This window comes from Salvia miltiorrhiza, chromosome 2 (genome assembly GCF_028751815.1).
Source record: "Salvia miltiorrhiza cultivar Shanhuang (shh) chromosome 2, IMPLAD_Smil_shh, whole genome shotgun sequence".
NCBI classification, from domain to species: Eukaryota; Viridiplantae; Streptophyta; class Magnoliopsida; order Lamiales; family Lamiaceae; genus Salvia; species Salvia miltiorrhiza.
The window spans coordinates 60,274,311-60,290,970 of NC_080388.1; the positions used below are offsets into that span (position 1 = coordinate 60,274,311).

At 34.5% G+C, this 16,660-nt stretch overlaps 1 protein-coding gene and 1 non-coding gene across 2 annotated transcripts; one reads left to right on the forward strand and one right to left on the reverse strand.

The window, feature by feature from the left end:
• Positions 1-291: 291 nt before the first annotated feature.
• LOC131010795 (probable WRKY transcription factor 7) lies at positions 292-2,673 on the forward strand. Its single transcript, XM_057938455.1, has 3 exons — positions 292-1,576; positions 1,717-1,842; positions 2,263-2,673. The coding sequence occupies exons 1-3, from the start codon at positions 858-860 to the stop codon at positions 2,414-2,416; spliced, it is 999 nt and encodes a 332-aa protein (XP_057794438.1). The 5' UTR covers positions 292-857; the 3' UTR covers positions 2,417-2,673.
• A 13,643-nt stretch (positions 2,674-16,316) lies between these two features.
• Positions 16,317-16,414, reverse strand: LOC131013756 (small nucleolar RNA Z152/R70/R12). Its single transcript, XR_009097839.1, has one exon. It is a non-coding gene; the product is annotated as a small nucleolar RNA Z152/R70/R12 (small nucleolar RNA).
• Positions 16,415-16,660: the final 246 nt, after the last annotated feature.

Consider the following 16,660-nt stretch of genomic DNA (forward strand, 5'->3'; position numbering starts at 1 on the left):
GTAGAAGTATAATTTAAAGTAAAAATACATTTCTAGCTAATTAATTCCTTTTTTTATTGGGAAAAATTTCTAGCTAATTCTTAGATATACTGTGTTCTCAAATAAAATTTGATTACTTATTTTGTGTGAAAAGATATCATTTCAAATCAAAAAAGAAAATCAAAGTAATTGAAATTAGAATATTTAATATACTCTCCTACATCCTATTATTGATAATGACTTCGACACGATTATTAAAAATAAAAATAATTAAAAGATAAAAATAATAGAAAGTGAAGTATTAGAAAAGATAATTTTTCTTTTTTAAAATATACCATTATCTATAGAACAATAAAAAAGAAAAATGAACCCTTATCAACACGGAGGTCCTAGCTTTAAAAAGAGTGAACAATGATCTAATTTTACCCTTCGTCCAATCCAACGGCTATTTACTATCCTTTTGACTTTCTGTATCCCCATAATCATCCTCGTGGGTCCCAAACACTATAAAAAAGTTAGTCAATGCTTCTCACTCTCTCTCCAAATCGATGACGTGGGTAAATCTCAATGGTTCCTCCCTCCATTTGACCGCAATCAGGTCAAAATCAACACCGCAGTGAAAAAAAAAGGAGAAGAAAATCCTTGAAAAACATTTTCTGAAAAAATGAGTAATAAAAAGGATCAACTGTTTGACTCTCTCTCTCTCTCTCTCTCTCTCTCCTGCCTATTTCATCACCAGTGCCCCTCTTTTCAAAGTTTTCAACCTATATACTTCTCTCTCCTCAAATCGCCCTCTCTCTCTCTCTGATAATTCCGTCAACTTTATTCTGCCTGTTTTCCTTGTTGGATGGTTTTTCACTTTTTCTCTCTCTAGAAAGATGGCAGTAGAGCTGATGCGCGGCTACAACTTCACAGCCAAGATGGAAGAAAATGCCGCCCAAGAAGCCGCCGCCGCCGGCCTCCAGAGCGTCGAGAAACTAATCAGATTACTCTCCCACTCCCACCAACAAAACCAGCAGGAGCCCTCCTCCTCCGCCGCCGACTACCAGGCCGTCGCCGATGTCGCCGTTGACAAATTTAAGAAATTCATTTCCCTCCTCGACCGGAGCCGGACCGGCCATGCCCGATTCCGCCGCGGCCCGATTCCAAACCCCCCTCAGCCGCGACCTCAGCCGAAGGTCGAACCGGTTACCGAACCGGTTGGCCCGCCCCCTCAACCGCCGAAAACCGAGGAGAAGGAACCGGGTTCCAAGATTTACCACCCCACGCCGATTCAGCGGCTGCCGCCGCTGCCGCTGCCGCACCACCACCACCAGCTGATTCGGAACGGCTCCCTCGAGCGGAAGGAGTCGACGACGACAATCAATTTCTCGTCGCCGGCGAACTCCTTCTTGTCGTCGGTTACCGGCGACACCGACAGCCTGCAGCCGTCGATGTCGTCCGGGTTCCAGATCACGAACCTCTCGCAGGTCTCCTCCGGCGGCCGACCGATGGCCTCGACGTCATCGTTCAAGCGGAAGTGCAGCTCCTTGGACGACTCCAGCGCCAAATGCGGCGGCGCGTCGTCGGGCAGCCGCTGCCACTGCCCTAAGAAAAGGTAAACAGAAGAAAATTAATCAAAATAGAAAATAAAATTAAAGTCAACTCCCGGAAATGAAAAAAAACGAAATAATCAAAGTTAATCACACCATTAGATTTGATAAATAGATGATGCTGATAGTGTGATCTGTATAACAGGAAATCAAGATTGAAGAAGGTAGTGAGAGTGCCTGCTATAAGCATGAAGATGGCCGATATTCCACCTGATGATTACTCCTGGAGAAAATACGGTCAAAAGCCCATCAAGGGCTCTCCTCATCCTAGGTAATTTTCTTCATTTTTATTTATACACAATCAAAATCATCCTACTAGTATTAATTAAACTTAAACACACAATTTTGTAAAGAACACTACATATATTTTAGGTTGAAGATTAAAAATGCCACATTTCATACTGTATATATATACTTTTATAAATAATATGTTAAAATTACTTGATTTTAATTGAAGAGATAATTTTTTTTTTAATTTGATAAAATTTACGCGTAAATCAGTGATTTTTTATAGGCCAATAAATCAAGTAGCCACCGAATAGCTGACTAGCTGATTGATTGGCTAGTGATTTGCCGGTCGACAAAACATTTCGAGGCTTATTGATTTTCACACAATTCACTTAAAATTGGAAGTTTTTCTTATTTAAGAAAAAAAAAAGTTGTTTTTAACAGTTGGAAATGCAAATTGCAGGGGATATTACAAATGCAGTAGTTTAAGAGGGTGCCCGGCCCGAAAGCACGTGGAGCGGGCCTTGGATGACCCGGCAATGCTAATAGTAACATATGAAGGAGATCACAATCACGCCCATTCCAATGCGGAGGCGCTGGTTCTCGAATCATCTTGATCCACGGTCTAGATTCGGCCGGGCGCCTAAGATGCGATCGCTGCCGTCAAAAACAGAATTGTTCGGTCAACGATGGACAGAATTGGGCCCCATTTTGTTTATTTATTACTGCCACCCTCTCTTGGCTTTATTCACCCCTTCAATATTATACATGTGGAAGTAGTGAGGAGAGCAAATTGTGGATTTTGGTGGCTCATTCAATTTAATCATGGTTGGAACTTGGATGGATTTTTGCTCAAATTATACGTTTATCATCATTCCGTGTTTTTGAAATTAATTGTTTTGGTTGCTCATGGATGTTACACGTCTAACGATTCATAAAATTAACAAATACTCCATCTTATTCTTCGAAAATACTACTATGTCATATTTTTGGAAAATCAAATACTATATATTCCCTCCGTCCTAATAGGCTTGTCCACATATTAAGAAGTATTAAATTAGAGGAATAAATGTAATGGCCCACATATTTAAGGAGTTGATCAGCAAAAATAAAATCATTAAATTAAAGTAGACTTTTTACTTCCGGCGAGATACATGAAAAATAAATTCAGCAAACAAGAAGGATTGTTTATTTATGGCAAGAAACATGAAACATGAATTCAGCAAAAATAAATTCAATAAACAAAGAGAAGAACTAATTAACACTCTGCAAATTTAGTAAACAAGAAGAAAAAGAAGAAGAACCAATTCAAGGAACACTTGCAAATTCAAGAACACAATAACAAAATCCCTAATTTCTATCACCTTCTATTCCTCCTCTTTAATTCCTAAATTCCTAATTTGGAGTAGAGAATAAAATTTATCCCTAATTCCCACGTCTAAATAATAGTGCAAATTTGTATTGGCTGCACTGCACACGGTAGGGCAAGGTCTACCACATGCCCACGCCAATATGTATGTGTTTTGGAGTTGGCCACTTATTCTTTTTTCTTGTGCCAAATGTTATTTTTGGTGAGAGTTATTGATTTAAAAATAATACAATATTTGTTTCGTATTTATAGACTAATTGCAATTTATATAAAAACTAAAAAAATATTAAAAATAAAAATATATAACTAAATTTTTTAATATGCTCATATTTATCTAGTATTTAATGACAAACTAAAATTAAAATAAATTAAAAAATTAAATAAAAATGCAATAGAAAATAAGTAAAAAAAAGAGGCAAAATTTAAAGTGCCCTTTCTCTTATGAATAATTTGAAAAATGCCCACCCTTATCATGCAAAGCACTACATGCCCTAAATAAGTGAAGAACCGAAAATGCCCTTTGAATGTGATGGATGTGCATTGTTTTCCGCAAAAGTTCTTACACATCTATGACAAAAGTTGTTAAAGTGTAAGAAAAACATCAATTCATCAATTTAAACATTGAAATCGGTCAAATATGTGTTGGAACATGTGAAATACTGACAGAGAAAATAATATTTATTTATTTTTGAATTAAAATCGAAGGTTTTACAAGTAAATCGTAGGCTAATTAATCAATGGAAAATAAATACTAAAAATTAACACAATCGATATTAGCACTCAAAACACACATTGGAAAAAAAAAAAAAACAAGCGTCCGACCGTAAAAACAAAGTATCCGACCGTACATAAGGTTTCTTCGGGCGGACACATATATGTTCCGGTCGGATAGATGTTTTTTTGGTTCCTATGTGTGTTTTGAGTGCTAATATGGATTGTGTTAATTTTTTGTATTTATATTCCATCGATTAATTAGCCTTCAATTAAGGGACATAATTTTTTTTTTTTTAAATTGATGATAAACGACAAATATGATGTGAAATAGCTTTGTCAGTAAAGTATTCATGTCAAACACTCTAATTTCATTGAAATTCACGTGAAATGAAGGAATATTTGTTTTTATATGAGTGAATTCTTTCATTCTCTCATCCTCTCATCCGAACACTCAAAGTGAAAAAACACTCAAACTCATTAGAAATTCTAATATTTTCCAAGTGGTGAAGCTATTATTTGTGAATTCTCTCATCCGAACGTTTAAAGGTATGTCATTTTACGTTTGAAATGTAATTTAAGTTGGTTATTGTTTATTTTCAATGTTTTGTTTGATCCTATATGCTTATGTGAATTATTAGCATATTATAGCATACTATGATTTAAAGCCACGTTTGAAGGAAATACATGTGAATTAGAGCAAATTCTATCATGTTTTAAAGTATTAATTAGTAATTATTAGTTGCATTTTAGTTCTATACATATATATTGCTACATAACTCATGTTAATATGCTCGAAAATTATGTATCCGCCCGGACAAGTGTCCTTGAAAATGTGTCCGGCCGTGTGTAATTATATATCATGTAATACACGGCCGGACACATTTCCTCGGATACTTCCCCGGGCGGATAGATGTTTTTCGAGTGTATTAACATGTTATATGTTGTATTTTAACATTGTATTCCATTTACATCATATATTTATTTATTTATTATTTTTTCTGTAGATGAATGAATATGAGAGATACTTTGTGGTTAATTATGGAGGTGCCTTCAATGGTTATGAGTACATCGGCGGCTCTTCTAAGAATTTGCATATTTTCGGAGACACAATGGCCAGTACGGTGTACATGATAAATTACCTGATGATGGAGAATTCATTGAGCACTAATTACAGCTTGTATTATTTGACGAAGAGATTAAATGGCAGGGTATACAGTAAAAATATTCTTGCTGATGACAATGATTTGCTTCAGTTGCTGGCGTCGCAGCCACATTTTCCTGAGATTTATGTTGTTGAAGACGATTACAGTGGAGGAGTGTATGTTCCTTCGTTCGATCTCCCTCAATCTTCCGGGTATGGAGGTGAATCCAGTGCAACATTCGAAGGTGGGGACGGATTGGAAGCAATCCAAAGATATGCTTATTTAGACCTATCAGCCGGAGATTCACCGGCGCAACAAAGTGTTGAACCGTCGGTCACTTGGGGTAATGATCAGTCAACGGGTTGGCCTTCATGAGATGAGCCAAATCCGTACCAGTACGATCGCCTAACAACTGATCGTTGTTGGGGTCCAGCTGATGATCAATATACGTACGAGCCTCAGTTTGTGGAGGATGCTGGTAATGTAGATGAAGATTATGTTCCATCGTCTGAAGCCGAGACTGATACAAGCGCCTCTGAAGACTTGTCGGAGACAGAGAACGTGAGAAGGGCGGGGATTGAATATGCAGGTTGGCAGAATTTGCAGATCGACGAGGATGATGACGAACAGGTTCCTGGAGCAGATGAACTAACTAATTGGTTAGTACCGGTTATCCCGTTGGACGCCGCAGCGGCACTTGTGGATATTGAAGATTATCAGCTACTGCCTCGGGAGTTGTCAAAGAATATGTATTTCAATAGCAAAGATGATCTGATCGTTGCAATCGGTCTGTGGAACATGAAGCAGGGCAAGGAATTTTCTGTCAGCAAATCAGACAGCAGACGAGTCTACTTCAAATGCAAGCATTCAGATACGTGCCCCTTCAAGCTCCATGCATTGTCACAAGATGGAGCCATTTGGGGAGTGTATAAGTTCACCAATGAGCACTCATGCGACGGTGAGCTAGGGCGCGTAGCGCGAATAAAGGCCCCCGCAAAAGTCGTCGCAACATATTTAGCACAGAAGATACACGACGATTGCGAGATCTTGAAGCCGAAGGCCATCCAGCTGGAGCTGCGACGTGAGTTTGGCGTACAGATCAAGTACGATGTTGCATTGCGAGCCCGTAATCGAGCTACTGAGATGGTTTATGGTCGACATGATCAGTCCTTCGAGATGCTGCCCAAGTACTTATACATGTTGAGACAATCCAATCCCGGTTCGATGGTGGAGTGGGAAGTTGACGATGATGGCCGATTCAAACACTTATTTGTCGCTCTTGCAGCTTCGGCTACCCCTTTCATGTTCAGCTTACGGCCAGTGATTGTCGTCGATGGCACACACTTGAAGGGCAAGAATAGGGGTATTTTGTTTGTTGCAGTGACGAAGGACGGCAACGAGAGTTTGTTCCCACTCGCGTATGGTGTTGGCCCGAAAGAAAACGATGAATCGTGGACTTATTTCATGTCACGCATTCGACGTGTTTATGGCCAAGCCAATGAACTTTTGATTGTCTCTGATCAGCATATCTCCATTGCCAATGCTATCAGGAATGAGTTACCAAATGCAACCCACGGCCTATGCTACTACCATTTGCAAAATAACCTGAAGCATTACGGTAAGGCAGTGGTCGAGGTGTATCGACAAGCTGCATTTGCGTACGAGAAGTTCGACTTCAATAGGGCTATGAACGCCCTGAAGTTTATGAAGAGAGCTGCGTACGATAAACTAATGGGGATTGGGCCGGAGAAGTGGGCTCGTTCGATGTGTCCTATGCCTGTGCGACGCTACTGTTTTATGACATCAAATGCTGCTGAAGCTTTTAATTCCAGATTGTTGTGGGCAAGAAGACTTCCTATATGCTCGATGTTAGAGGCAATCAGAATTGTTATTGAGAAATGGTTCAGCGAGCGACTAAGGGCTGTACATTTCAGATTGAAACTGTCCCGGCCGGACTCATTATTCCGGGCATAGTGCCGGCCGGGTAGTTTTTCTATCGGCATAAAATACTTTAATTTATTAAATCGCACAAAGCCCACATACACAATGCAATTATAATTACTTAAACAAATATTTCAGATTGAAACAAATTCAGTAATACCCAGCAAAACTCGCAATAATAATTACTTAAACAAATATAATTAAATTAAATTCAGTAAATTACTAACTGATTAATATAAACATACAAATAATTAAAATGGAATATTTTATGCTAAAAAACGATCGGTCCGGCCGGTGAAGTTCCCGGAAAACTCAATCCGGCCGTATATTTCATTTAAATAATGAATTCGGCCGGACCGATTTATCCGGCCACTTCACCGGCCGGACCGATCGGTTTTTAGCATAAATTATTCTATTCTATTCAATTTCATGAAAATTAAAAATAAAAACCTGTGAAGAAGATGCCATTGATGAGTACGACGTGCTTCAATATTTTGAACTCTCTCGGTGGGTAAAAAAAAGTGAAGAAGCCGATATGTGTGGTGAGTAAAAAACCCTAGTGAAGGAAGGTAAATATAGTGGTGTTAAAAGCTTCGAAAAAAATGTGATTGAAGCCGATTGTATCGGCTTTATGTCTATCAAAAGAGAATCAAATTTTTTAGAAAGATATTTTTGACCTTTATGTATCGGTTGTTGCAAAATTCACTTGGTAACATGCATGATTTTTTTGGGTAACACGCATGCATTTAATTGGGACGGATTTTGAGTATATATATATATATATATATATATATATATATATATATATATTAAATTTAAAGATATGGATTAATTAACACGATATATATAGTGTTATATACTATATATCAACATTCAAGAATAACACAATATATACAAATAATTTCAAAGAATATATGTATTGAAATTAAGATATTAAAGGGAAAAAAAATAAAAAATTTAAGATAGATACGCATGGATATATATTATTAGCTTCTTGATTTTTTTTTTTTTATGAAATTGAATAAAATATAATATTTTATGCCTAAATAATATCTATCCGGCCGGTAATTTTCAAGGAAAAATGTATCCGGCCGGGTCATTGTTTTTCTAAAATGTACCCGGTCGGATACATTTCTCTGGCCATTTCACCGGCCGGATCGATGGTATATCAACATAAAAGTGTTTTTTCTATCTATTGCTATCTTTATATTAATTTTTACTATTTTGCTGAATTTAATTTAATATATTGTTTAAGTGTTAATTAGTGTCCGGTCGATAATATTTACACTTTAAATTATCCGGTCGATAATATATATACAGTTTAAAAAAATCATATCGGACACTCAGTGTGTAATCATTTCGGTCAACATCACAAATTATTGTACAAAAATGCATTGGAACTTAAAAATGTGTAAGATTGTGTAAGAAGACCGAAATGATTACTTAAGATGTTGACCCACTCAAGGGTTAATTAGTAATTTAGGGCATGGATAGCTTTGTATGATAAGGGTGGGCATTTTTCAAAATATGAATAAGGAATGGGGCACTTTTGCCTATTAACACTAAAAAAAATGTGTGGTACATTATCCGAAAAATAAGCTTATATATTTGGGATATCAAAAAAAGGAAAAATAATATATAAATAGGACGAAGGAGTATTATGAGTAAATTATTTAGTAAATAATGTGTGGTACAAGGAAAATGTGTGTTGGATATATAGGGCAGTTGACATTATTGACCATTATTTTGGAAGAGATAAGTGATGGTAGGTGGAGCCTTGCAAGCTTATTAAACTTGGACTTTTTGGGGGACATAAATATTGTTAGCTCAATACAATGTCTCAAAAGGATCATTTCTGCGGCATATATTATGAATTAACATTTCTTTATTTCAAAATCGACAACTTATATAAGGATTCATGAACATGCTACAATTTCACGTAACTTCGCGATACGATCTATTTTTGGAGTGTTCTAATAATCTTAAATGTAATATGACGTGCATGTTTTGAGGTTGACTTTTAATGAAAATTTTCATTAGTATGCACGGATCATGCGGCACAATATATAGCATTATTTAACTGGTGTTGGATCATTTTTTTTTTCAAATTATAACTAACATTCTGGTACTATCACCTTCATTCATGTTGGTAAATTGAACCCCCTCAATTTATTGATTCAAGAGGAAACGTTTTGCCAGTTAAATTAAACTTGATCGTCAAATCACTCATTTTAGAACTCATTGTGATCTAAAAAACATACTTCCTCCATCCTATTAGTGTCCCATTTTTTTGGGCACGGAGATTAAGGAGTGTGTAGAAAGTAGATAAAATGGGTTGGTGGAAATTATTTAAATATTAGGTATAAAGAGATAGAATATTGCCATAAAGGGAATGAGACACTACTAATGGGACAACTCAAAAAGAAAAGTGAGACACTACTAATGGGACGGAGGGAGTAATAAATTATATGTTATGGTTCTATTTTATCCTTATTTATATTTTCTTTCGAATATCATTTTCAGAGAAGTAAAAGAATGTTTTAGTAAAATTTCAATTATGAAACCATATTAGGTTTAGGGACATCGTAGAAAAGAATAATTGGTTCATTTCAAGGAAAAGAGAAAATTAATTACTGATCATGCAAAAATGGGATACAACAAACTACCTTAGTTTTTATGAAAATAATAATTTAGAAAATATAATACTCTATTCGACCTTCAAATAACTTTTTAGAAGGGAGAAACATAAATTTTAAGATGAAAAGATGAAATAGTGAAAATTAAGGATAAAGAGGTATTGAAAGTGGTCAAAAAGTGAGGTATTATCACTACAAAAAAAGTTTCCACTAGTGACATGAGTCTTGGTAGCTATCATGTGTGTCATAAAAATTAGTGACATTTAAAATTGTAACTATTAGTGATTAGTTACATCATCAAATGCTACTAATTTTTATGACACATATAAGAGCATCTCCAGTGGGTTGTGTCTTAGGGGGTGTCTCAGATGGTGATCCCCACCTAAGACACACTCATCTCCAATGCATTGTGTCTTAAAGGGTGTCTTAGATTTTCATTTCCACAAAATTCATATTTCTACACTTTTATTTTTAAATTCTCAATTTCATTAAAAATAAAATTAAACATTATAATAATTAAAATAAAATTAAAAACATAATTAAATAATGAATTTCGAATTTTTTTTAATTGGGCGCGTCCGGACATTTCTCGCCTTCAACCCGTGTCTTGGCTAAGACACGGCCTCGCATCAGCCCGCGTCTCCAGTGCAGCCCCCCTCCCCAAGACCCGGATCGATCCTCCACTCGCTCCGGCGAGTGGAGATGCTCTAATAGCTACCAAACCTCATGTCACTAGTGGAAACTTTTTTTTTGTAGTGTATTAATGGTGAGATATAATCAAATATAGAAACAAAAGTTTTTTTGATGATAGACAAAAATAAAAGTTGGAAAGTTATTTGAGACAGGGCGCATGGAGAGTAACTAATTGTTGGAGTATTGGTTAAAGTGGCCGAATTTAAATTCATTGATCAAATTTTCACTAAAATTAAATTTGAATATTTTATAACTTTTTGACAAAAAGATGAATAAGAATTAAACAAACACACGTGCGCGGAAACACACGCACATACCAAAGTGAAATTTACTAGGAAACTTGAATGTCTCAGGTTGAATTCCCAATACTTATTTCTATGTTTAATTTTATTTTATTTTTAATTTTAGCTCAATAAGCTCTATGTCGATTGCCTAAAAAAAAGCTCTATGTCGACATTATTAAAATAATTTATGTTGTTTGAAGATCTAATTAATTAGTGTAGCAAATAACTGTTTGATTCATTTCATTTCACAAACAATTTGTTAAAGTAGCAATATACAATCATCAATACATTACAAACCTTATCCTCGCCTTCTCAAAAAAAAAAAAAAAATACATTACAAACCTGCTCTAGACTATGACAAAAACAAGGACTTGATCGATAAATTAACATCTTCAATGGGAATAAATGTGAGGTTGACTTTATACCAAAATTATCAATCGCGGGCCATATCTACCAATAAATGATAGTACTTCTTTTTAATGATAAATGCTATACGTATTGATGTAACAAACTAGTGCTATAATTGTTAAAAGGGTTATGGTGTCAAAATACATTAACTTTGGGTCAGTTTAATTTTTTACATGAAATTTGAAATGATTAAAAAGATATATTAAAATTTACTATTGCAATAATTTTATCATGATTTTCAAGTGTAGTTTTTTGTAAATATCTAGACGTGGCGTTGTTTAGAGATGTCCTATAACAAGTCGTTTTCTAAAACGTTCGATGAGTACACATCAACACTAATTTCGATCTGTTACGTCAATTTGATTGGAGTAAAAATGAATTCATGGTAAAAATGACAACATTAAAGCTCATGTATTTTATTACTCATTTCAAAATTCATATGTAAAATCAAATTATATATTACTCTCAAAGCTGGTGTATTTAGATGCTAATAACCCTTGTTAAAATAATAAATATGAAAATTTTGATACCATAACTTTTTTGGATGAAAATGAAATACTCCCTTCTTCTCAATAAAGATGAAGCGTTTCTTTTGACACACAATTTAAAGAGTTAGTGTTAGTGTTTTAAATATATTTCTAATTTTATGGATAAATAATTATATGCATAAGTAAGTATAAAACAATCTTAAGGTAAAAATTATTTTTTCATAATCTGACTTTTTTAATATCGATTCTTACTAAATTTTTTTGTTAACATTATTGTTGAACGCCCAGCTTTGATTTTGTCATTCTCTCATATTGCTGTCCACCAGCAGTTGCTTCGCCGCCGCCTACCTCGTCTACCTTATTCTCCCCGGCCCACCGTTACCCGGATCTCGTTGAAGAGGTGAGATCGGATCCCCCACCGCCCACCTCATCCGAAATCTGACAAATCCTTTATTCTAGAAATAGAGAGGATTAACGAATCAAATACATTTCTCCGATAAACAACGCCATACTTCATTTTTCATATGCATCAAAATACCAAGAAACTAAAACAAAAATTAGAATCATAAATCTTCCTGAGTTGCAAATTTGAATACCATAAATAGGGGACTATTGTGGCAATTAGGGCTGGGCTGTTGTTTTAGTAAGAGTTGAGGGTTGGGAGGCAGCGACATGAGGGAAGGAAAAGAGAGAAAAGAGCATCTCAGGTGCTGAGTTGGTTTCAGTCACGCTGTATATATACAGATAGATACTTACCTCATGAGTCACGTCCCAGACAAGAATCCCTCGCCTCACCCTCCAAAAATTGATTTATGTATACATTTTTGTAATATTTATATTAGGAAAAATATCATTTTACATTTTTTTTTCTTCAATTGTGTATTTATGCGAAACTACAAATTATATACAGTGTTAACATATAAAAATATTATAATCCTTAAGTTTTATATAAAAAATATCCTCTTTTATAAATTGACACGATATATTTTATGTCGAAATTAAATGAACACACTTAAATATCCTTTTATTTTGATGCTTTGTTTGATTTTTTGTGAAAAATCTTACACATTTTATTGATTTAACAACTATCAGTCATAAATGTGTAAAAAAAATTAATAAGAATTTTTTTTTGGCAACTATCAATTAAAAGTTTATCTAGTCGATGGTCAGATCTAATCGCCTGGATGGCGAGATCATTTGGTCGAGTGACTAAATGATTTATCTATCTAGCCGTCTAGTCAAATGATTTGACCACCCAGTCAAATGATCTAGCCGTTGATTAGATGAACTTTTGACTGATAATTATCAAATTACTTTATTTTCAATTTTTTGTTGCACATTTCTGACTAATAATCGTTAAATCGGTTATATACTCCTGGACCATGTTGCACAGGTGCGAGGGGATGGGGGCGGGAGCGATATGACGGGGATACGAATTTTCAAAAAATATAGGATGTGATTCGTGAATGATACGCCTGTTATATTTATATATTTGATTATATATGACCAATCAAATTGAAAAAAGGAAAAGAACGTTCAAAAATGAAATGTTGCATTGAAAATATAAGTCAAAGATCAGGAAATAAAATACATATAATATCTGGAATTGCAAGATAAAGCATGAAATCTGCCACTTTTATTCGTATAATTATTAGTTTAATACTAATTGTGATAGAACTTAGAAAATAAAATATAGGAGGATAATAATTTCTTGAAATTGAATTTCTTGGAATTGAATTATTCTTTGTTGAGGGATCGAAGAGACACAAATAATTGTAGGGCAATAAATTAAAAAAACTGTAAAAGAGCCCAAAAATAATGAAATTCTTCAAAACAACTCTAAATGCGCCCGATTCGTGAGGTGGGCGCACCCGATTTGCGAATCTGATGCAAATCCCGTGCGAATGGCACCCGCACCCACACCCTGCACGTATCCAATACTGCAATATGCTATTTTTTGAAGAATCCATGCATCATAGCTCCTAGACTATAAGACTTTTTATTACACATTTCTGATTAATCGTCTTGAGGCTGGAGTATAAGACTTTTCACAAACGATCAAGCAAGCCATCAACACGAAATAGTATTTAAATTTTGAGCATAAAACACTTGTGTTTATAAAAGATGATATTTTTCATATACAATTTACGGATAAGAGCATAGAATGCTTTGTGTTATAACCTCAATTTCAAGCATCCATGATTAGTTTGACATTGTAAGAAAGAAAATTAATTATTTAATGATGAGTATAATTATAAACAACAATGATAGTATAAATATTAATTTATAATTCTGCATACGTTAACGTTCAATTGCGAAAAGTTCAAATATTGAGACATGAAATGAAAATTTTTCTTTTATATTATTGAGTTGTATAATAATTTTCTTTATAGGCTTTGAGATCGACCGTTGTTGACCTCATTTAATAGTGACATTCTTTTTAGATCAATGACATTTTTTAGTGGACCGTGACATGGTATTTTCTAAAAGAAAAATATACTCCCTCCGTCCACTGAAAGAACTTCCTATTTTTCTATTTCGGGACGTCCACGAAAGAACTTCCTACTTTTTCCTATTTTGGGACAATACCCCACCACTTAAAAAATACTCTCCTTTTAAGACAATTCCCACCACTCAAATAACATTAATTAAAACAACACAATAAATTATTAATACTTTTTCATAATTCCCAATACATTTTACAACTTTTTCTCCACTCTCAATACACTATACAATATTTTATTAAAACCCGTGCCACTCCCTCCTAGGAAGTTCTTTCATGGACGGAGGGAGTATAATTTTAGTCTTTTAAATACGACAAAAGAAAATTTTGTTTATGTAGATAAAAATATAAAAATAATAATCATTCTTTAGTATTATGTCCTTAAACGTTTATACGATTTATGTAACACGAAATTGTAAATATATGTAATCTCAACATACGACTCTTAAAATATCAAAGCAATTATTGAAAGATCTGAATATGAACCTTACTTCGAAAAGAAATAAAGAATTTAAAATAACAAGATCTATCTTGGCCTTAGGACTTGGCAAACCCAAATCTCTCTTGGGCCTTGGCAAACCCAATCCATTAAGCACGGAGTATCATCAATTTTACACATTACAAGAACTAGTGTTGCACAATCATTTTACACATTAGCGTTACAAAATTTATGAGAATTTCAAATATATAATATTATCACACCCGTCCTTTACGGACAAAAAAATATTTTAATAAATTTTTAATAATAAATAATAAAAACATTCTTACTCAAATAACGAATATAGAAAAAATAAGAACAATGTAAAGGTTTAAACTTGCTCAATCATAGAGTGTATATTTTACTTGGGTAGTGATTTTTGGACACTAGGTATCTTGACACCTAGTGAAAAAATCGTTCTTGTTTAAATATTAATTTGACCGATTTTTTGCTATTTAGTGATTTGTTTAAAATATCCTTTCCAAAATTGAGCCAACCGATTTTACAGTTATTTTCATAAGTTATATTTCCGAAATTTTAGCTATTTTTTTTGTTTCCAAAATTATATTATTGATTTGTTTACACTAATTTAGAGCTTCTCCTAAAAATAATCCTAGATTTGTTTCCACATATTTTTTTTTTCAAAACAAATAAAATAAAATAATTTTTGAAAAAAATAATATATGTAGAAACAAATCTAGTATTATTTTTAGGAGAATCTCTAAATTAATGGAAACAAATCAATAATATAATTTTGGTTCAAGGGTTCTCTAGATTTTTCTTTTCCTCTTTTTTAATAAAAATCTATTTTATATAAAAAATCAATAATATAATTTTGGAAACAAAAAAACTAAACAGCTAAAATTTCGGAAATAAAACTTCCAAAAAAAAATTACAAATCTAGAAAACAAATCTAGGATTATTTTGGAAACAAATAAAAATAAAATAATTTTTAAAAAAAATTATACGTGGAAACAAATCTAAGATTATTTTTCGGAGAATTTATAAATTAGTGGAAACAAATCAATAATATAATTTTGAAAAAAAAAACTAAAATTTCGGAAATATAACTTTCGTAAATAACTACAAAATCGGTTGGCTCAATTTTGAAAAGGATATTTTAGACAAATTCACTAAATAGTATAAAACCTATCAAATTAATATTTAAGCAACAACCGATGTTTTCACTAGGTTATTAGCTTAAGTATCCTGTATTATATTATAGTTTGGTGTCCTATATACTTATTACGCGTGGCCCGTAAAAAAGGTAAGCCCGGTGTAAATTCCACTATTCACTCCACAATACATATCGCGCGCCCCCCCTCCGATTCCTTTTCCAAGCTTCAAGATTAGGAAATAGTTGCCTTAATTGCCCTCAAACTTTGGGATTCAAGAAGAAACCCTCTGACTCCTACACTGATGACCCGGTTCCATTGTTGAAGGCGGTGGCTCTTTGCTTACCGGAATTACTGCCGCCTTCGTCGGCGAGGAAGTCGGCGCGCAGATGGGGCGGTCGGGGGTGCTACTGAAGAAAAAATTTATCTTTCTATTTCTACAATCAATGGAGCAGTAGCAAAAATTTCAAGGAAAAAAGGTTCAATCTTTTCGACTCAGGAGAGGATGAGAAATTAAAATTTACAGAGAGGATGTAAATCCTATTTGCGGTGCTGAAGATCTGTGGGCAGAAATTAAAACTCACTCAGTTTTGGGTGTGCGACGGGGAGAGGGAGAGGGTTTGCGGTGCTGCATGCAGTTGGGCGGTTGGGAAGAGAGATTTCTGTGGGCGTGTGGGGGGGGGGGGGGGGGGGGGGGAGAGTCGGAGAGATGAAGATGATTTCTTCAATTAACTCTTGAAAGTAGATTTGCTCAGTGGAATGAGAAGTCGTTAATTAGTAGGCTCATGGATCGGAACCCACTGCCCCAAAACACATAATTGTGTTTTAATCTCATCATTGCATATCTAAAATTTGATGTTACTGAATAGATACATACAATAATTTTATAATTCAGAATTGCAACTTTTAGATTGATAGGAGTGAATTTTTTTTTCCTTTGATTTTTCTAATTTAAGTTTATACGGATAAAACTCTTCTTTCTCTGTCGGTCGCCGTGGGCAGGCAGCGCCTGGTGTCGCCGTCCAGCCGTCTCCCTCTCCGCTTTCCGGCTGTACAGCAGCCATTCACCCCAAAACTCCTCTCTTTTGCT

Excerpts from the sequence above, each read along its gene's own strand:
- LOC131010795 (XM_057938455.1), top strand. The coding sequence starts at position 858 with ATGGCAGTAGAGCTGATGCGCGGCTACAACTTCACAGCCAAGATGGAA. Across the intron at positions 1,577-1,716 it reads TGCCACTGCCCTAAGAAAAG|GAAATCAAGATTGAAGAAGG; the intron begins GTAAACAGAAGA and ends TCTGTATAACAG. Across the intron at positions 1,843-2,262 it reads AAGGGCTCTCCTCATCCTAG|GGGATATTACAAATGCAGTA; the intron begins GTAATTTTCTTC and ends TGCAAATTGCAG.